At 42.0% G+C, this 23,052-nt stretch overlaps 1 protein-coding gene across 1 annotated transcript in view; it reads left to right on the top strand.

Moving 5' to 3' along the window:
• LOC126248611 (uncharacterized) overlaps positions 1 to 23,052 on the top strand; it is a 214,004-nt gene that overhangs the window by 152,372 nt on the left and 38,580 nt on the right. Inside the window, exons 5-8 of the mRNA XM_049949758.1 lie at positions 6,119 to 6,259; positions 8,629 to 8,826; positions 9,895 to 10,044; positions 22,432 to 22,509. Of these exons, the coding sequence (XP_049805715.1) occupies positions 6,119 to 6,259; positions 8,629 to 8,826; positions 9,895 to 10,044; positions 22,432 to 22,509 (567 nt within the window). The remainder of the gene's footprint in view (positions 1 to 6,118; positions 6,260 to 8,628; positions 8,827 to 9,894; positions 10,045 to 22,431; positions 22,510 to 23,052) is intronic.

Raw genomic sequence — 23,052 nt, 5'->3', positions numbered from 1 at the left:
TCTCGGGGCCTTCTGGCTCCGTCTCAGGGTGGGTTCCGTAAAGGCCGCTCCGCCACCGACAATCTGGTGAGCCTGGAGTCAGCCATCTGTACTGCCTTTGACCACCGTCAGCACCTGGTCGCTGTCTTTTTCGACATGCGAAAGGCGTACGATACGACATGGCGTCATCACATCCTTTCTACGCTTCATGGATGGGGTCTTCGGGGTCCTCTGCCGCTTTTTATCCGCAATTTTCTGTCGTATCGTACCTTCCGCGTGCAAGTCGCAGCCTCATATAGTTCCTCCCACGTCCAGGAGAACAGTGTGCCACAGGGTTCTGTTTTAAGTGTCTGCCTGTTTTTAATAGCCATTAACGGGCTCGCTGTGGCCGTGGGCAATTCTGTCTCTGCTTCCCTGTATGCTGACGACTTCTGCCTTTACTATAGCTCTATTGGCATTGCAGCTGCTGAACGTCAGCTACAGGGTGCAATCCGCAAGGCGCAGTCTTGGGCTATAGCGCATGGTTTTCAGTTTTCGGCTGCCAAGACCCGCGTTATGCATTTCTGCTGGTGCCGAACGGTCCATCCTGAGCTGCGGCTTTATCTTGATGGCGAACTTCTTGCTGTGGTGGAGACCCACAGGTTTTTGGGTGTAGTTTTTGATGCCCGGTTGACTTGGCTGCCTCATATTCGGCAGCTTAAACAGGCGTGTTGGCGGCATCTAAATGCTCTGAGATGCTTGAGCCACACTAGCTGGGGCACCGACCGGTCTACCCTGTTACGGCTCTACCAAGCGTTAATCCAGTCCCGTCTGGATTATGGGAGCCTGGCTTATGGCTCCGCATCCCTATCTGCATTGCGGGTGCTGGACCCAATCTTACACAGCGGAATACGCCTTGCCACTGGTGCCTTCCGGAGCAGCCCTGTGGACAGCATACTTGCGGAGGCAGGTGTCCCTCCATTGCGGTTGAGGCACCAAAATTTACTGGCTGCTTATGCTGCTCATGTTTTTAGCACGCCCGGGCATCTGCACTACCGTCTCCTGTTCTCGCAATCGGTCGTCCATCTGCCAGAACGTCGGCCCCGGTCTGGTTGTCCGATCGCGGTCCGCGTCAAAGAGCTTCTCTCCGGGCTTAGGGTTTTCACTGTTCCACCTCCTTTCCGGGCCACTTTGCATACACCCCCATGGTGTGTTCCTCGCCTTTGCCTTCGGCTCGACTTGGCACAGGGCCCAAAGGACTCAGTCCCTCCAGAGGCCTTCCGCCGCCGCTTTTATTCCATCCTGGCCACGTATCAGGGCTCTGGCATTGTTTACACTGACGGTTCGATGGTTGCTGGTCGTGTCGGGTATGCGCTAACTCTAGGGGACCATTCCGAACAACGTTCCTTGCTGGATGGCTGCAGCGTTTACACTGCTGAGCTGGTCGCCATCTTTCGTGCCCTAGAGTATATCCGCTTCTGCTCAGGTGAGTCCTTCGTTATCTGTAGCGATTCCCTGAGCAGTTTACGACCTCTCGACCAGTGTTTCCCTTGTTCTCGTCTGGTGATGGCTATCCATGAGTCCCTGCATACTCTTGCCCGTTGCGGCCACTCTGTGGTCTTTGTGTGGATCCCCGGTCATGTCGGTATCCCGGGCAATGAACATGTTGACCGCCTGGCGAAAGAGGCCACGAGTAAACCATCTCTGGATGTTGGCCTCCCAGAGACTGATTTGCGGGCAGTCTTACGCCGCAAAGTTTTTGCACTATGGGACGATGAATGGCGCGAACTGACAACGCGTAATAAACTCCGTGCTGTCAAGGAGACGACAGCTGTGTGGCGGTCATCCCTGCGAGCCACTCGCGGGGACTCGGTAGTCCTTTGCCGGCTCCGCATTGGCCACTCCCGGCTGACACACAGTTATTTACTGCGCCGGGAGGACCCTCCTCTATGTCGCTGTGGGGCGGCTTTGACAGTGGCCCACATTTTGTTGGCCTGCCCCCTTTTAGCTGTGGTCAGGCAGACATTTGCACTGCCTGATACGCTCCCTGCCCTTTTATCTGATGACCCTGTTATGGCTGGCTTAGTTTTTACGTTTTATTCGGGCAGGGGGTTTTTATCGTTTACTCTGAGTGTTTGTTATGTTCTTTTGTGTTGATTCTGGCCATTGGCCTACGATTTTAATCTGAGTTTTTAATGCGTTTCTCGGTGGTTGGTTTTTCCTTTTTTGTTTCTATGGTCGGCCAACCACCGTCACACACTGTGTGATTTTAGTTCGTCTTGTCTGGTCTTTGTCTAAGTTTCTCTTGTTCTGTGTCACTGTGCTCTCTTCTGTTAATCGTTTTTATTCTCTGTGGGTGTTTTTAGTATTTGGAAAAAGGGACCGATGACCGTAGCAGTCTGGTCCCTTTAATCCCACAAACCAACCAACCAACGAGTCCACCACTTAATGAAACTATAAAAACAAGAATGCTGGGGATGGCATGTTACTACCATTGGACTGGGTACCTCACTTTCGCAAGTTTGTACAAAGGTTCATTGCCTCTGTGGACAGCAGTCCCTCACATGTGTACCTGGTGTCTCCCTGAATGGTGTTTTCTACGCTGATCCAGATGCTGACATCAAACATTTTGCTCTGCATTATGCTCAAGCTTCTGCGTCTCATGTCCACAAACAGCAGGTGAAGCAAATTCACTACATGTCACCTGGAGCTACATAACACTCCATTCAGTGAATGGGACTTCCTCAGTGACCTAGTCCTAGCCCCCGCCCTGACATGGCTCCAGAGCCAGACTGCATCCACAGCCAAATGCTCAAACACCTATTGGTGGATTGCCAACATCATGCCCATGCCATTTTCAACTATATATGAAGTGAGGGTGAGTTCTCATATCAGTGGTGAGAGTGCATGGTTATCCCAGTACAGAAACTGGGTAAACACCCCCTTGAGATGGACAGCTACCACCCAGTTACTCTCACTAATGTTCCCTGCAAGTTGCTCAGATGTATGGCGAGCCAGTGGCTGTGGTGCTACCTCAAGACTCAGGATCTTTTGGCTCTGCCCCAGGTTGGTTTTCAGTAAGGCAATTTCGAATTGCAAAAGGCTAATGTCACCACATGCCATCATCACATCCTTGTTACCCTACATGAGTGGGATCTCAGCATCCTGCTCCTAACTTTTGTCTGGTACTTCTTGTCACATTGTACTTTACAGGTTCACGTTGGTGCTTTCCCCCCTCCCAATATACAGGAGAAAAGGGTTCTATGGGGCTCTGTATTGAGTGAACCCATTTCTCTAGTGGCAATCAGTGGTCTAGCTGCAGCTGTGGGATCTAAAGTGTCACCCTCCCTGTGCTGACAATTTTGACAATTTTTGGACTTACTTTTGCACCTACACTGTGGGTGTTGCTGAACACTGACTGCACAGTCCTGGGCACTCAGCCATGCTTCCGATTTTCAGTGGCCACATGTGTATGCACTTCTATAATGATCACATTGTCCATCCAAAATCAGAACTCTACCTCGACACCCGGTTCCTCAATGTGATGGAATCTTATCACTTTCTGGGACTGGTCTTCGACTCCTGATTGACGTGGCTTCCCCATCTTCGCCAACTTAAGTTAATAAGCTGGTCACACCGTGATAATCTTCACTGCCTCAGTAAAACCAGCTAGGGTGCAGACTGCTGTACAATTTTGTAGCCTTACAAAGCTCTGTTGCTGTCCCATCCTGATAAAGGGGTCTAGCATGTGGCTCAGCATCACCTTCATCATTGCAGATGCTGGATCTGATACCATTGTGGGGTCTGACTTGCAACAGGTGCTTTCTGGACCAGCCCTGTGAACAGCATCCTAATGGAGGCTGGGGTCCCTCTACTATGGATCAGGGTGCTCAACTATACAATACACATTTGGTGCTCTCCAGAGCATCTGAAACTACCATGTCCTTTTTCTTTGTATGGTGATCCATCTCCCACAATGGCAGCCCAGGACTGGAGTCACAATTGCAGTTCACATACAATGTGTCAGCTCTGAACTCTGCCTTCCCTGACTGTCACCTCTTGTCAGGGAGCGGTTGTGTATGTTCCCATGGCCTGTACCCCATGCTTGGATCTCTCTTGACCTATCATTTGGGCCGAAAGACTCTGTTGACCCTCTGGTTTCTTGCCACTTGTTCCAGGCCATCCTTGATGCATTTCCATCTTTGGAAATGGTAAACACAGGCTATTGACCAGTGCTACCCTTCACACCCACTGATCATGACTACCCTCGATCTCCTTTATGACCTTCATCGTGCTGGATGGTTGTTGTCTGTCTGGAACCCAGGTCATGTTGGGATCCCAGAAAACAAACATGCTGACTGGTTGGTCAACTTTGCTACCAGGATCCTGACTTTTGGAGATATGGAGATAGGGCTACCAGAACCAGACTTTCAGTTGACTCTACACTGTCAGTTGTTTGTAGCTTGAAACATGGGTTGTTGTGCCCTGGTTTCTCTGAACAAATTTTGATCAACAAAGGAACCAACAACCATGTGGCAGTCTCCCCTTCATGCTTCTTGCAGGGTATGTACCATTATCTGTTGGCTTTACATTGGCCACATTTAGCTGACCAGTGACCACATTCTACGGTGTGTGGTCCATCCCATTGTCAGTGTGGTGTCTGTCTGAGGTGGCCCTCATCCTGCTGGACTGCCCCAATTTGGCCACCTTACAGCAAAACCTGAAACTTGCTGACACGCTGCCTCTGGTGCTAGCAGATGACACCAAAGCAGCTGATTTGGTTTTGGTTTTACATTTTATCTGTGAAGGTGGTTTCTTCTACTCTAGGAGATAGTGCATATTGGCCTTGTCGGCCGCTTGAGGGATTGGACTGGTGCCCCAACACCTGCTCCAAGCCAGAGGCCCCATGGCTGCCCTTGCTTGGTCTACTGGCCTGTGTCCTGCTCTTCCTGCCTTTTTAAATGTTCTTGTTCTTTTATGTATGTTGTTGGTTTCCTTTCTTGTTGTCATTGTACTCTTTCCTAAGATTTTATCAGTTTGTCCACATTGCTAGTTTTCTTTTGGTAATGCAGGGTGAGGAAATTACTGTTGAATGCAGAGGGTGTGTCCCTCTCACACAATGCATCCTGGGAGCCTCCAGCTGCTTTCTGGGTGGAGCAGCTCTTCCATCTTCACCCTCTTACCCCTCTCTCGGTTCTCCTTGCTTCTATTTCTTGGGCTTACTGATTTTAGGTTTCAATCTGATTCATCAGGATTTGTTGTCTATGTCCTTCCTTTCTGAGGATTCTTCCCAGCATGTCACATAGGATGGAGGGACTGATGATCTAAGAGTCTGATCCCTTTAACCCCATCAAGCAAACCCTGTTGTGAGAGTGATTCCTGTGTACCTCAAATCAAATTTCAGCTCAAGTTTCTAGACCTACTTTTTACAGAAAGTCTGTATGAAAAGTAATTATTATTTTCATATTCATGTTATAATTAAAATAACATTGTGTGTCAGAAAGTAGGTTTCTAAATTCAGGTACCTGAACCTTCCACACTGACAAATTTAGTTTGCATTATATTAAGGTGATTGAAATTTTGTAATGAGGCACTTTTGTGTGTCAGGTTTGGTGGATTAACTCACTGAAGCTATCCGCCATTAAATCTCACTATTAATGAAATGTGGTAATGACTGACAGTATATGACAGCAACTTTGAGAATGATCCCATAAAAACAAAATGAAAAGTGGAAACTGGAGTAATATGCTGACAGCTGTTCCAGTAAATACATGTGCAATGTTTGATGAAAGAAATATAAAATTAGAAGAATTACATTGCTATAATGAAAAGTATGTGTTATTCTACAACAGAAACAACTTCTATTATTCAAACAATTTCATTAGAAAACTTTAGATTTTGTAATTGGAAGCTTGCTACAGATCTTTGAGTACAGAATAAAATGGCTCAATGAGAATTATACCACAGGGAGTCAAGTAAATAGGAGGAAGATACTTGTGTAGCAGTCTGTCTTGTTGCATTAGTGTGAGAGAGATGCTCACATTATAGTGTTCCTCCTGAAAGACATTCTTAAGTACAACTTTCTTATATAGTAGGAAAAATAACAATAAAATCATATCAGACACAGTTTGTTTTTCAGAATGTATCTTCTTCTTTACAGAGACAACTGGAAAAATTCATACCTTTCATGGTTTCATGTTCAGTTGGGAGAGAGAAACCACTGGGATCTATTGAACCCTTGTGGTGGCCATCGGATCTGCCATTTTCCATACCATTAAAGAAGCCTCACAGTGTTAGTAATGTAAGTACTTACTCTGATAATGAACATGTGTCTTTGCCAGTAGTTATGAATTAATTTGGAAAATACAATAGTACCTGCAAAAAGTTATTTACAATGAGTAATCGCAAAAATGTTACTTTTATGACATATGCAATTAAAATTACAATGTATACTTCTAAAGATATAGTCATTTAAGTATAGCAGCATTCTTGAAATACAATCAGCATTTGCGGATATTATTGCCAGTCACGCCAGTTAAGAGTTGTGTATGCTCCAAACATGTCTCTGTTTTACAGGAATAATAAAAACAGAAGTCATAGCAGTCTTTCAACATGCTCATAGTGCTGTATCTGAATGTGTTGCATAGTGCTGTATCTGACTGTGTTGCCTGCATTGTCAAGCCTATTTCACTCTGCAACATGTAACACATCTTCTTAGCCTGCTCATTCATCAGGTTGAACATGGATTTATGGCCAGGCTACTGTGTGTGTGTGTGTGTGTGTGTGTGTGTGTGTGTGTGTATTCCTAATGAAGGGCTACAACAAAAGCTACGCTTAACACTTCTTTGGTTTAGCGATATGACATACAAAACCTCTTCATACAATGGTTTGACACCAATTGAGCAAGCTCTGAACACTAACACGATAGTATACAGAGCAACCAAGCCACGCATGAGATTTATGCTCTATTAAAACATTTAAAAATTGCAACTTTTCTTCTGTCTCCTCCTCAAAAGTGAATTGGATGTTAGTTTGCTGAGGAGATTTGATGTCATGTGGTCAGACCATAAATGTGTAAGCGGCGTAATGATATAATGAGGAAAAGTGAAAGAGGTCCAAATTAAAGCAAGTTCCTTGAAATGCTCCATAAGCAGTGGAACCTTTGACTGTACTGGGGTGCAGTTACCACAAGTGCAGTTTCGACACACACGCAGAAATTCAGTGGAGCAGCTATTAAAATATGTATTTTGGGTCTGAGCAGCATGACCTGTGGTTGAACGGAGAATGGACAGATCACTGATGGTCATGCCAGCATTGGAGCTAGCAGATGAAATAGCTGCTGTCTCAAGACACGGTTCTCAAGTGGCAGCCTTAATCACCTGAATCTCCTCCTGAGCACCCCCTCCTTTATACTGTGCTGGTAGAAACTAAACATTCAGAACTTCTTACTGTCCAGCAAATCATCTGGTCTGAACCTGTCTCAGTATTTGCTACTACCTTATTCCACTCTTCTCTCGGTGATCCTGCATCATTCTGTACATTTCACCTTGAATCGCTTTTGATTTTCTCAACATTCTTAGCTTAATAACTCCTTAATTTTCTGTGTCCTTAACATATGTTTTCGTATATATCTTACTCTTCTTAGGTGTTTATGTATTGACTTAGACCCATATTCAAATGTTGCTCTCTTAAAATTCCAACTGTCACCCACTTCCCTGTTAATTCCTTCCTTTGTCATTCCTCCCTTCACTGTAAGCATAACTTTAATCACCTTCACCACCACTAGGAGTCGCCCCCGTACCTCTGTCATACTGGCTTGATACCCCCACCTTTCTGTTCTCTTGTTAACCTTCTGCCTTCACTTTTCTCACCCTTCTGGCCTTTCCAACCACCGTCAGCTTGTGTTAGCACACCCGTTATTCACAGTATAGTAGTCCAGGTGCAGGTGCTCGTATGGATTTGATTCCTCTTTGTCTAATGGATAGTGAGAGTTGGGCACCTTATGCATTTTATTTAAATGCACTCTGCACTTTACCTTAAAGGTAGATTATCGTATTGCTTCAGAATAACTGTTTAACATCATAAAAATGTGAGGTGAATGTAGGGTGAAATATGTAGCAGTATCAAAAAGCTAATATCTACGTTGTTATGTTTTGGAAGTGTTAGTTTTATTGACTGCATCCTACCAGAAAGACATGCAGAGGATAAGAAACATTCTAAATAAAGAACTCCATCAAGATTAGATGTGTGTATTGAATAAAAAATGAGGATATACTGGATTTAATTAGGGAAAAGGGAAATTTATGGTAAACTTGACTCAAAGAAAGTATCAGTTGATAAGACACAGTAATTTGGTAATGGCAGGAAATGCAGAGTTAAAAATGGTAGGGGGAGGCAAAGGCTGGAATACAGTAAGCATGTTCAAATAGATGTAGAGCATGGAAGTTACACAGAGATGAAGAGGCTTGCACAGGATAAACTGGCATGAAGAGCTGCATCCAACAAGTCTTCAGACTGAAGAGAGCCATCCTGTATTTATAATTTTTCTGAATTAAAACTCTTGGAAAAATTTTACACGCGTACAAAGGATCGTGTAATTTTATATATTTTTTAAATTAGATATTTGGAAGGAATTACTACTTTTTTTAAAATGATTGTCCTTTATTTCAGAAATGGTTAGCATTACTGAAGAGTCTAGTTTGTCGTTGTTACACATTCCATGGCTGTGAATTTATGCTTAGATTTTGTACTGATCTGACAAATACTCCAAGTTCAGTACTGACATATGTGGATACATGGAATGACACTGTGTCAGTTTACAGCAAAAAAACAGGAAAGCTTGTTGTAACTTTCAGAAGTGAGAATATGGTGAGTAAATAACCTATAAAGATACTAACATTTTGTACTTAGTGTGTATGTTACTGCAAAATCATCATTAAAAATGTAATGTTACTTAAAGGCATTTGTCCATTAACAATTAACTTCCACAAGTATTGTTGATGTTTTTACATTACAACAAAAACTTGTACAAGTTTAGTTCTGCAACTCACTCAGGCAAGTTAATCCCAGGAATTTCCTGCAAGTACTATGAGAAATGTTTTCACTAGAGCTATTTCGTGAGGTGGGCAGGTGGAAAGTAACAATTTCACACCTAAAAACAGAGCTTATTAATAACAATAATTATTATTATTATTATTATTATTATTATTAAAGACAAATTGTTACAAAAACAGAAAGTTCACAAAACAAGAAATCTTTGAATAAAGAAATGGGTACAGTGGTGCACAGATTTAAGTTATCAAGGAACACTGTTGAAAGCCTGTATCCCCAAGTGATGGCCTTTTAATTACTCTTAGATTTTTGCAAATAGTATTTATTACTTTTATTACAAATGTAATGCATTTATGTTCATGCTAACATTAAAAAAGCATTTAAAATTTAAAGTTGCCTGTACTGCCATTCTACTTCCCTATCTGGTGAAACAAAGTGATTGGTAAATTCATTTCACATTCCTTGGCTGTGGTGCCCAATTATGTGTGTTTGGGGGCTGCAATGGTACACTTGTTTCATCCCAGCTGTATTTGTGCCTTCTCCGTTTTGACACTGATATTTTCGTACCAGTATTGAGCACACACAACTTCTGCAAGTTTGAGAAAAACTTCCAGCAACTGGCAGGTTTAGCAAGTATGTCCAACAAGATGCAAGAAACTTCTCCCACCTGACAAAACTTGTGGAAGTCAATTTGCTGGGGTATGTCCGCACGAAAGAACTTGCAGAAGTTTACTTGTTAGTGGACATATGCCGTCATGTTGTCTCTATTGCAGTATGCAGACAATATTATACTTACTTTTAAAATCAGAGTTCCTAAATCAGACATTTTGTGTTGGTATGTAGTAACCCACAAAATGAGAACTCATAAGTGTACTTTGTTTTCAGACATATGACAAGACCCCACAGACACCAAGATGTCAAATCTTTGGGAATAGTAAAACTGGCACTGAGACTTCATGTGACAACACACATTTCTTGGACATATACGTGTGTGAAATGTGTGATTTCACATTTCCAAATCTTGAAGCAGCACAGGCAAGTTCCAAAACTGACTTTTCTGTAGATTGGACCAACGCTTAAATAATGTGGGACTTCAGTAAAATATGGATTGGACCTGTTCAGCTGAAATATTATTTTCTTCTCTTTATTCCCAAAATTTATTACCCATTAACAACTTTATTTTTTATGATCATATGTTCAAACATGATTGATTTTGGAGTTGGTACATTCCATCAGGTCACTTCAGATACCATGAGATCATTGATGATTTTATGGTGTTCGTTAAGGGGCCTAGCGATGGATTTATCGACCCCAAAACTGATTGCATTTGAACATACGATCATCAAGAACATAGCTCTTAATAGGAAACAAATTTTGTGATTGAAGGAGAGTAAATAAAACTTAAATTGACGTGGATGACATTTGTAATGTGAAGCCTTCTTATGTCACACTGAAATTAATTTGCAAATAGAAGTTGGGCTGTCATTAAAATTTCTTGAATGGTAAAAGCTAAACTTGGTTATTCGCAGAGTTTGGTTACTAAGTAATAACTAAAGAAAGCACATTTGAAGGCAGTCTTTGATATTGCTTGTGTGCATACTTTTGAGTGATTAATTTGATATCATTATGATGAACTGTGTGACATAAAAGTTCAGGTTTTTTTATTCATGATCCCATTGTGTTCATTAGATTATTTGAGAAAAGAAGGAAGAAGAAAGTCATCAAACATGGATGCCAGTATAGCATGTGTGAGTGGGGGGATCAAATATGGATGCCAGTATAGTGTGTGTGTGGGGGGGGGGGGGGGGTGACAGAGAGAGAGAGAGAGAGAGAGAGAGAGAGAGAGTGTGTGTGTGTGTGTGTGTGTGTGTGTGTGTGTGTGTGTTAATGGGAGACTTGCTAACGTATTCTTATAATTCATGTAGGTACAATTGATTTGTCTGAGGCAGAGTTCAGAGTTTACATCTGTCCAAACCAAATATCTAGTCTGCTTAGTTGTTGGTAGTTACTGTGAATAAGCTGTGAAAGAGTCAATCCTTAATATGGAAGGAAATCAGAGCAAGGCAGTGAACATGTGCTGGAAAAAGATAACTCAGGCAGCAGACTGTTTCAGAATTTCTGTTTCTTTTGGCTTCCTTTGAGCAGAGTGAAAATGTCAGTTTTATTGTTTGTATGCACTGATAACAGTAAAATTATGCGTTTAGTTTTCTTTGGCACATGTGACACCAATGTGAAATCATCTTTACATCTGATGTAGATGAATATATTTCTCTTTTCTTGTGAGGTAAGAATTCCAAAGGAATTTCTCTCATTTTTGCACAGTGTTCCAACAAGTGTAAGCTCACAATCTGTGGAAAGTTTTCTAGCAAGAGTGTAGCTTGTGAACCAATATCAAGGTTAATATTCCTTCCTGTTCCCTTCACTGGCTCTACAAGTCTGATAACATCATCATCAGCTGCATTATTCACTTGGAAGATATCTGCACGTTGTTGCCCCACATATACTTCCAAATTTTGTACATAGTATGTTTTTGCATCTGCCTTGATATATATTTTTATTCCATACTTCCCAGGTGTTGAAGGAATCCACAGCCTGAAAAAACAAAAGAACAATGTCTCTGAAAAGATAGTAGCATTTTATCCACTGTAAGGTATTCACTTGTGTAATGCCTTGTGCAGCTTTTTGTGAATCTCACCATAACATCACATACAAGGCACAACTTATCATCACTTTTTTCGTTCCTCCATGTGTGAATATTATTTAGTCTAATAATCTCAAAAGAAAACTAAATCTTCGCGGTGGCATACTTGGAGTTAAAATTTCTATTCCTGTACCCCAAGTGTCCCAAAATTCTGCGATATTCATTTTACCTCCATGAAGAACACTATAAATGTATAAGAGACACAAAAATGCCTTGAACTCTTCTTTCCCACGCCCGGGTTCCCGGGTTCGATTCCCGGCGGGGTTAGGGATTTTCTCTGCCTCGTGATGACTGGGTGTTGTGTGATGTCCTTAGGTTAGTTAGGTTTAAGTAGTTCTAAGTTCTAGGGGACTGATGACCATAGATGTTAAGTCCCATAGTGCTCAGAGCCATTTGAACCATTTTGAACTCTTCTTCTTTCAAGTTTTTTGCAGTATTTGGGTCATTTTTCTAAAGAGACTTTACATGATCTATATATGTATTTGTGCTCTTTATTGTCAAATTGAGCAAATCATCATCAATGAACAGTTTCCAGACCTTCAAAATGGTGTTAGCATTTCTTGCTTCCCAACTGACACCAGGCAAATGGGTAATTATATTGTGAGAATTGTTATGGACATTTTGGTTGGGAAAATTTTTGAGCCATTTAGTTAGTCCGTGTCTCAACGAATAGCAAGGTGATGATTCATTGGAAGAGGGTCCAGAACCAAACACATTAGTGTACCCATGTTTCAGGCAGAAATAATGATGGTAGCTTTGCTTTTCAGTTATTTGTCACTCATTTCATTTTCTGTATCATGATCACTTAAAGGAACAAAATTAAGATCTACATCCGAATCGTCATTATCGCTTTCTAACAACAGTTTTACGATTTCTTCCTCACTTAGTGGGTGCTGCCAAGCCACTTTCAACCAGTTTTATTGCTCACAGTCAGTATAACAAGATAAGTGCATAAGCAGAAAAAGTTAACATAGACAGACAGACTGGGCCTCTTAAACCCAGAACATGTTTCTTCCCATGTCAGCAATCAGCTGGCGCACAGAGAAATGATGAAACAAGTAGTGGCCCCTAGGAACGTTAACTGAAACACAAAAGTAGTGTTTTCTTGTGGATATTTTTAAAACTAAATCCACTTGGGTCGGAGAGACCCAGCCAGTCTGTTCTATGGTTAACAGAGTTGTGGAAACAAACATGGCTAGAAATGAGCTAATACAAGATTGCTAGAACAATGATCTCATTCTTTTCTTTTTAGATTTTATTAATGATCAGTAACGTCTAGACACAGCTAAAAGCATCTTCTTGCGAGGATTGCCTGTCCGGTCAGCATTAATGTGGTACAGTACCTCAATTCTGCAAACCATTCATGGATGCCGAACCTCAAGCCTCTGCTTTGAACATGAAACAAACAGAAAAACATGAACATTTGTAGTGTTTTGAAAACAGTAATTAATACAACAAAATTATTTGCCACGCATCAAAGTACGTTGTGTAAATTCTCAATATATCATGATGGTGGCACAGCCTGCAGTGGTTCAGCTTCAAATATTGAAACACTATTTAGTGTCTTGCTGATTCATCTGTTTATGAAGAATGTGTTTATTGACTAGAAAGTTTCACCAAAGCTGAAGAGAGAAAATTATAAAATTTACATGTGAACACTTACTGCTCATTTTTAGGTTTCCATACCTCAGTTTGTAAAAATGAAACCATTACGAGAACACGCTCTTGTCAATGTCTCTTTTTCTCAGGAACAGGTAGAGGTATCAAACTGAAATTTATGTCAAATACTTAAGCCTACTGTGTAAAAAATTTAAGCTTCTGAGTCAATGCAATCAAAACATAAGTCTGTTTATGTCACATATTTCAATATATGCAAACTCACTCATCAAAACCTATAGATGAATTATCTGTACACTTAATTAAGTTTGTATAAAACCTTCAGAGTGCAAGTCCTGTTTGCACTTACCTATAAGTAGTTATCTGCAAGCAGTTTTGATACTGTGGAATGTGCCTTTTTAAGCTCTTAGCACATAATTTAATTACTTCCCACTTCACTATTAGAGGTAACAAGTCATTGAATGTAGTGGGGTCAAGGCTCTTAGGAGACTGGGTGTTCAAAAATTTCTCGGCTTAAATTCCAAACCATCTGGATAGTGTGAGTGCAAGCATAGTGGTGTTCTACATCATCATAAATAAAGGTAATGTTTAAGTCTCTGGTGCAAGTTTGACAGGACTGTTGGCCAGACAGCAAGTAAGAGTGCAGTCTCTCTATTTACCACGGCACTAGGAGGGGATGGGATGGCAGATCCCTCATACTGGCCATTTTTTACCATGGGATAGATCACCAGTACTTATTTTGACAGCAGACTGAGTAGACCTGGTGCCATTCTGCAAGAACTGGAATGAGGAAAAATCCCTGCCTCTATTCGGAACTGAACCTGAGACCTCCAAGGTCCAAGTCTAGTGCACTACCCACTAGACTGCCACAGCCTTGACGCTGCCAATTATTTCAGAGCTTAACTTTTATGTCTGATATTATTAACACTTCATTTGCCCAAGACAGTGTGCTACAAATAGACTCCAGAAAAGATAAAAGAAAACAGTACTACTAATTGGGTATAATTCATTTGCATAGTGACTGTTTGCTCTCATAAGGATATTGTACTATTCCTTTGTTGGGCATGTTCCTAGACAGAAAATTCTTGTCTGCTTTAATTGCACTCAGTTTTTGAAGTCATCTCATGACTGTCCAGAGAAAGAAATAATAGTCTCGAACATATCTAAATGTGGCATTGTTAAAAGTAAAATAGACTGAGTTATTTTAATGCAATAGCAATTCAAGAAAAAGCAACATAGTATGTGGCAGATATGTGACTAGAATGAGAAAAATACTTGTAACCTTAACTTCGGAATACAAAAAGGCTACTTACATACACCCTTTCTATTTCAAGTCTAAAGATGGGGTTACCTTGGTAAAATAATTCACTTGTCCCTCTTGTTGTCATGAACCAAAAAAAATGTAATTAACATAATCTAGATTGATACAATATCTCTTGCAAGAGCAAGGCAAAAACAAAGGGAGAAATAATATGGTGATCATTCCCATAGTGACCCCAACTTAAACTTAAATAGTTCCCTTGGTAACCAAGGTATATTATTTAAATTTTTCACAGAAATCAAAGGACTTTTCTAAATCCCCTCTCAAAATTTATTTTATTTTCCAGTCTCCATTCAGTTTAGACATTTGGTGCCATTCCCAAACCTTCATTCATAATTCAGCCAGATTTTATCTTTTTATCTCTAATATTGATGGAATTTTCCATTAGTGCTTGACAGAACATGGTGACAGTATTAAATAGGAAACAATTTACACAAAATATTATTTATGTGAAATAAGTATTATTTTGCAGGACATCAGAAATGTGTTTACTATTTAATATTTGTAGTTTTATGCTAAAATGAGATATCTTAACTTAAATAAGATGATGAGGGAAACAAATGCATAAATTTTTATAATTTTGCCACACCACTGCCCAAAAACTAAAAAACATACTCAAACACAGTTACTTTTATTTCAAATGGTTGCTAGGTTAAACAACGTAAATTGATGGAAAATCAGATAAGGGTGGTTCAGACACTTCATTTATCACTGCTAGAACTACCTTGATTTATTCCAGGTCTATACAATAGAATGTATATCTTACCTGCTGGCATCTATAGTATCCTCATTTGCCTTCTTGGCACAAATGACAGTTGATTGCCAAGTTCTGTGAAAAGTTAGATCACAGGGGAACTCATAGGCTTGCTGTTGCAGATGTCTACTGCTAGCTCTTGTCTCACTCCATCCCATGGCTTTGATTGTGCAACATGGCTGCAACAAGCTTATGGGCAAATCTTGAAGTTGAGCTGACTGGTTGTAACAGTAGTGAAGTGGCAGGATACTGTCCATCAAACTAGAGCTGACTGAGAAAAGATATGAGCTCACCTTTGGTTCTAGAGCACATATGGCAGAGCATGGCATAATGAGTCTGATGCGATCCTGGAACTGACTATCTGGTTACAGACAGAGTTGACTCCTATTCATAGAAGGAAAATGGATGATTGTACATCTCCTTATTACACGAGAAGAAGCAGAAACTTCTTATTTCCACAGTTTGACGGAATTTCTGGAACTCAAGAGTTTGTCCAAATGATGCAGTGATGGTAAAAAAGTGTTCCGCTAAGACCTGAGCCACATCTCTATACATGTCCACCAAGACTCCATCTCTTAACAAGGCCATACGAGGATATGTACCACCCTTGCCTGAGATGATCCTTACTGTGATTCTTGAGTTTCTCCCGGCGTATTTGATAATCAAAATATCCACGGGTGTACTGCCGGTCTACTGTGTCCAACGGGCACAATATTTCGGCGATCATACATGTCACCATCATCAGGTGAACTGACGGACTGAGCTCCTGTGAACGTGCCGGCACGGAGATCTGTACACTATGGCTGATCAGGGGGAACTGGGTTCGGTCGCGGCGGCGGCCGATTTAAATACCCTCCGCCCGCGGCGCGCTCACTCCGCCGTCCACGCCCCGCGCCATGGTCGCGCGGTGGAACAGATTGCGACGGCGTCTGAGATGACGTCGGTGTGATGGCTCTGTCCGCCGTGTTCGTCACAACTATACATTTGCTCGATTTACTCTTGATTAATCCAATTGCTGGTTCCCAAGCCTTGCTAAGATTATAGCCACAGTCACGGTTTATGAGGTCGTCATTGGTGCGAATTTCGATGGCCTCTCTAACAACGCTGTTCCAGTATCTCAACGTCTGTACCAGAATCCTCGTGCGTTCATACTCCATAGCGTGATTTTCCGACAAACAATGTTCAGCGACTGATGTATCCGAGCAAGTCGGTGGTCGCTGAACATTGTTTGTTCCACTGCGCGACCGTGGCGCGGGGCGCGGACGGCGGAGTGAGCGCGCCGCGGGCGGAGGGTATTTAAATCGGCCGCTGCCGTGACCGAACCCAGTTCCCCCTGAGCAGCCATAGTGTACGGATCTCCGTGCCGGCACGTTCACAGGAGCTCAGTCCGTCAGTTCACCTGATGATGGCGACATGTATGATCGCCAAAATATTGTGCCCATTGGACACTGTAGACCGGCAGTACACCCGTGGATATTTTGATGATCCTTACTGATTCCCAAACTCGTGTAGGGGAAGTTGACCGATTAACGGATGTTGCAAATTTCTTCCACAAGTTCATGTTTTCTCCTTTTATCGATCACTTTGTTTGAGTTCTTGCAGTCCTGAATGCACAAAGATTTACTGTAGTTGGATGATGTTTGAAGTTCTGCAAAGCAGTGTGCCTGGCTCTGACCGCCGAGCGGTATACTTTGTTCCAACAAGGAACAGGTGGTTGTTAGAATGGGGAATGGACTCTGTGGCAGCTCAGTGGAATCCACCTCCTGACTTCACTTCTGTTGTTTGAAGATGGCTCACTGGCTGTATTGCTACCAATTTCTCTTGTGGAGCATTCATGTTTGCGGTATCCTGTCGGTCACCATCTACTCAGCAGGTGGATCCACTCTGGAAAGTGGTCACTAGTATGCAAATCTGTGTCTACGTCCCACTGGACAGAGTCTGCAAGAGATTGAGAGAAAAACCAAAGGCCAGTTGCTGAATATTATCCTGTAGCTGTAGAAAAGTGTCTCCTCTGACCAAACGTACAAAAGACAGATACTCGCTGAACAGAGGAGGTGTCCAATAATTCAACCTCTGGAGCATGTTGTAGCCTAACCCCTTAGCACATTGCAAAAATGGCTCTGAGCACTATGGGACTCAACTGCTGAGGTCATTAGTCCCCTAGAACTTAGAACTAGTTAAATCTAACTAACCTAAGGACATCACAAACATCCATGCCCGAGGCAGGATTCGAACCTGCGACCGTAGCAGTCTTGCGGTTCCAGACTGCAGCGCCTTTAACCGCACGGCCACTTCGGCCGGCTAGCACATTGCATGCACTGAGCTCCCTCATAAGGAGGAACAGACTGGAGAGTATCCAGAACAGTTCTGTTAGTACATTTGCATCATGACGTGAAAGATATAAAGCACACATTGTTATTTTAACTAGTGTGAGAGCTTCCACTGCAAATGCTTATAATGACCATGGTAAGAGGGACAGGAGGGGAGGGGAGTGGAGTGGAGTGGTATCTGTAACTGATGGAACAGCCAACCCATCCTTTGTGCTGACTCCAGTAACATCATCCTTTCTTTAGGCGGCAGTAACCCCTTAATGCAGGTGTGCTGGTGACATTAAAATGAGTATCTTGTAAGCAGATGCAGAATAGTCTCTCCTGGGCTATGAGCCACAATTCTTCCAAATGTGATTGGGGTCCATTTAAGATCCAATGAAATAGTCCCTGTGGGAGCCAATGATTAGTGTGGTTGACATGTCCCCCTTGCTCAGCATATGTGATTTACCCCAGAGGTCAGGGAACTTTAGACGATGTCTGCTTCATGGTTCCTCCTTGTGGGTATTAATATCCTGAATAGGAAAATCACCAAAGTTTCCCAGAAATAGCTGCAGCCAGTTACCCTTTTGTGATTCTTCAGTTTTTATTTACCACAGCTGGGTTTGACTTGCCTAACAATTCATCAGACAGTACACATTTTGTGAATGTTTGAGGCTTTGTGGGTATTTTATAGCTGTGGCAAGATATAGAAACAAAACAAGCAAGCACTGAATGTGGTGAGAGCTATTTACATCATGAGATTGAGTTGAAGGCATTACTCACAGTTATTAGCATCTGTCAGTTTATTCCTGGTGCACACATTCCTGTGGAAAACATAACTTATGTTTTCCAGCAACATTAAATCTATAGCAGGTGCCCCAGGAGTTTCCTGCTAGAGACTGTATTATCTCAACAGCCACTCACTCCATCAGAACATAGCACACCTTCGGGTTGAGTTTCTTTTATAGAGATGTACCTTCCACGGGGTCCAGGTAGTGAAGCCAAGGCTCCCATTCTCCAAAGCACACACTGTTCCACTATCACGCCTCATAATGGTCACTGAAATATTCCCAAAGTTCACTGTAGAAGAGGTCTGGCTGCGCTGGCCAGTCCCCAGCTTGGGAGACCCAAATACTGCTGGCAGAACACCCCAGTGAAAAAAACAACCGCTATCCCTTCCCTAAGTTGCAGGACGCTACTTGTTAGGACCCTCTACTGCGGTTGTCTAGCCCTGCCAGTAGCTCCATAACTACTACTGGCATAGCCCTCAGTATCACTGACATGGGCAAACACTCCCTCCTGCCACTGAAGGTGCCTGCAATAAGGCAGTGTCCCCCAGGAAGGCTGTGTCAGTAATTCCCTCTATACAGAAGTAGGCATTATGCCATGCTCTGCCATATGTGCTCTAGAACCAAAGGTGAGCTCATATCTTTTCTCAGTCAGCTCTAGTTTGATGGACAGTATCCTGCCACTTGGAAGTAGGCAATATTAATTCTATTTTGGAAACCAGGCTAGAATTGTACCATCCCTGACAGTTATCAGTGTGTAACCCTTACCAGCTGTATGAATAGGATTGTCGAGTGTATGGTCAACTGCCACCTCATCTGGCTCCACAATGTTACCCATGCCACTTCTATTGCAGATTCAGAGGCCACTGTCCGTTTTTCTTAAATTGAAACCACTTAATCAGTGTGTTTTTTGAGCTTGAAAGACTTATGACACCACTTGTAGGTACAACACCCTTCACCAACTACATGAATGGGGACTAAATGGACATTTGTCATTTCTCATTCAATCCTTCCTCAAGCACAGGTGCTTTCCCTATCTCATTGGTGATACCTTGTCTGACCACTTTGTTGAGGAGGATTGGGTCCTCGAAGCAGTGTACTTAGTGTCACACTGTTGGCAATCGTTGTCAATGGCATCTCCTCTGCAGGCAGGAGCTCTGTTTCAAGTTCTTTGTTTGTGGATGACATTACAACCTTCTACTCTTTCTCTGATTTTACGATGACAGTAAGGCAACTACAGCTGATAGTCTGGAGGCAGGAAACTGGGGCCAGTGAAGCTGCTTTTAGTTCTCACTAGAGAAGACTACTTGTGTCAATTTCAACTATGCTCGTTGAAGTTTTAACCAACCAGAGTTCGTGATATGGAACAATATTTTAAATGTCAATGCCAATGTGTGCTTTTTGGGCCTACTATTGGACACAAAATTAATTTTGCTCGCACACCTGAAAGACCTATGAACAAAGAACATCAAAACAATGAATGTTTTGAAATGCATCAGTGGAAAGGCGTAGGGAGCTGACAGGTCCCATCTTCCTCAGTTTTATACAGCACTCGTTGGGTCACAATTAGATTACAGCAGCATGTTTTATGGAACAGCACTTACTTCCTGTTTCACCATGAAGGCATTCGGATGTTGAGTAGAGCCTATTGGACCAGCTGAGTTCAGAGTCTGTGCACAGAGGCTAATGAATCACCACTCTGGATGTGGCAGCACCTCTTTCTGGTTTGACAAGTCCTGAAAATCATAGTGTTGTCTCAGTCATTAACATTTAGTGCAGCGGGTGGCCCCTACTTTGAGCAGCTGTTTATGAATTGCCCCAATTGGGATACATGCTACAGACTTGCTCATTGAACTGAATGTACTGGACCTCTGAATATGCAGCCCGTGATGGAACAAATTGCTGCCTTCACATCTTCAGAAGACCAGAGAGACTTTAGGCTCCCACAGTACAAGCGAACTGGCATTCCAGATTACCTTTCTACAAATCATATTTTTGCGATTTTAAGTGCATACTCTGGTTTTATCGCTGTATATATGGAAGGTTCCAACAAGGGAATGCACTCAGTTGTTCAGCTGTTTTCCCTGATAATATTTTCCAAGTATGCTCTCTGGAACAATTTACAGATTGTGATGGCACTGGAGTGGATTTAAAGGCATCACAGTGTAAGGTTTCTTGTCTGTTCTGACCCGCTCAGTGTATCCAGTAGACCATTTGATTCATCTCGTCCGTGATGTCTTACAGTGGATAGAATACCGAGGAAAGGTGCCAGTCTTTTCCTGGGTACAGGGATACAGGGAAATGACACAGCTGACAAAGCAGCCAAAGAAGTTTGTACCTCGATGTGCTATCCCCTTGCATGCTGTCTTCTCATTGTCTGGCAGAAGAATTTTGCATCAGTAGGAAGCCAAATGGTTTGAAGTGGTAAACACCAAACTGAGGTCACTCAAATCGTATGCACAAACATGGCGGACTTCATATTGACCGCACTGATGGAGAAAAGTGCTGCTCACCAGACAGCAGTAAGACACTGTCCATTAACACATGGTTACCTCCTCTGAAAGGAGGATCCACTGCTCTTGTGAAATTTGTGGTGTGCCGCTTTTGGTTCAGCATGTTTTGGCTGTTAGTGTTTTATATACTGACATGAGTGCAACTCTCAGTTTGGTTGGAGGTCTGCCCACCATTGTCAATGAAGTGGACACTGGTCACAGGTTTTGAAATTTTGTGAAGTGCTGGGTTACATCAATAAAGAGCTCAGGCGGACAGGTTAGTATGCTCAAATGAATAACTTGCCCATGAAGTTTAGCATTTTTATTGCTTGAGTTTCAGCGCCATAGTTTAGTGCATCATGGCAGTATTTTTTAAAATAATTGATACATGCATATTTTAAGCAGCTTTGCCTGTGAGGATATGCTTCCTCCCCCACCCCCCACCAACACACACACACACACACACACACACACACACACACACACACACACACTCTCTCTCTTTGTAAGGGCATTGATGGCCATATTGTTGAGCAGGACCACATTCATCCCCATCGTCATCGTCATTGACACAGTTTGTAAGTTGGCAGTGGTTGAAGCACTGAGAGCAGTGTTGACAGGAATAGTTGTCTGAGTAAGGAAAGCACAGTATAGTTGTTGCTGGGTGTTGCCCAGTAGTTGTACGATCAGGGTTGCCACAGGTTCTGGAAATCAGGGAATTTCAAACATGTCAGAGAAATCAGGGAAAAAACTGGAAAAATCTCATTTTTGTCTCAGTAGATGAAATGGTGTGTTTACTGAGGTGTCGTGCATTGTCGCTGGCTGGGTGCGGCTGAGTACGTTTTGTATGTGATACAACAACTTCTTTAACCATGAAGTGAAGATTTCAATGGATTAAATATCCAAGACAAGCCTTGAAGAAACTTTGTGATAGCTTTCAGTAATTGCTGATGTGACCCCTGTTAATTGAAAGGAAATGGGGGTGATATGAGAAAATCAGATGTACATGTAACTGTGTGAGAGAAACCATATGTACATGTAATTGTATGGAAAGCCAGTAAGATGGACATATCACTATCATTAGCCCTTGTATAAAAAATGTCTGGAACTGTTTGGAACATTGGGTGAAATGTAGCACTCATCATCCTTGCAATTTAGTGGCTCTACCCCATTTACTTCAGTTGAATATGACATCTCTTAAGAAACTTTTTTTCCATATTGAAGCAGCCAAGGCCATTGGCTGCATTACATAGTGTTAGCAAGATGTGTCCTCGAGTTTACTAATAATTTTTGTCTGGTGTGTTTACATAATACCATTATATATAAGGAAGGATGTTGGTCTAACAAATGTGCCTAAAGATTTTATTGGAGAAAGGTTTGTTTAAAAAATTCTGTTGTATTATCTTACTTAAAAGTATAAATGATTTGTCTTGGTTTCAGGAACATGAAGAAATCTGCAGACTTGACTCTACAAGTGTAACAGTGCACAATACTGATGAGCCTCTTGCATCAGAGCAGGTACATATCCTTTTGTAGCCTGTTCTAATAGTTCATCTTCATTGGAAGGTCTACACTGCACCTGAATTATATTACATGTTCGTGACTGGTTGTCAGATTTCTTCATTCCCTGCCCAGAGTTTCTTAATTAACTGCTAACTTTATGTGGTAGCTGACATAAGAATTTAAGGAAATGTTATAGTACTTGGTTATAAAAGGATGTTTTATATGTAGCTTTATGCAGTGCAGTTGCATAATTCACCTATATAACACCAAAATGAAGCTTCACACATTATTTTGAAAGTAAACATTTTTGAGCTATGCCTGGTGTTATCATGATGATATTACATCATATTCAAAATTTGAAGTACCTGAAAATGCTGTGTTTGAGTAGGGAGTTACACTTCAAATGTGTATGAAGATACTTTAAAAGATTACATAGTTAAATTGTTTCCACAATAGTGAATAATTTCATCTTCAGTGAATAACTCATATATCAAAACATTAATGTGATGCATCAGATTTTCTGGAAGCACTTCATTTTCTTCTTGCTTGATACAGTCA

The sequence above is a fragment of the Schistocerca nitens genome, chromosome 3 (genome assembly GCF_023898315.1).
Source record: "Schistocerca nitens isolate TAMUIC-IGC-003100 chromosome 3, iqSchNite1.1, whole genome shotgun sequence".
Taxonomy (NCBI): domain Eukaryota; kingdom Metazoa; phylum Arthropoda; class Insecta; order Orthoptera; family Acrididae; genus Schistocerca; species Schistocerca nitens.
This window is presented reverse-complemented; position numbering and strand designations above follow the sequence as displayed.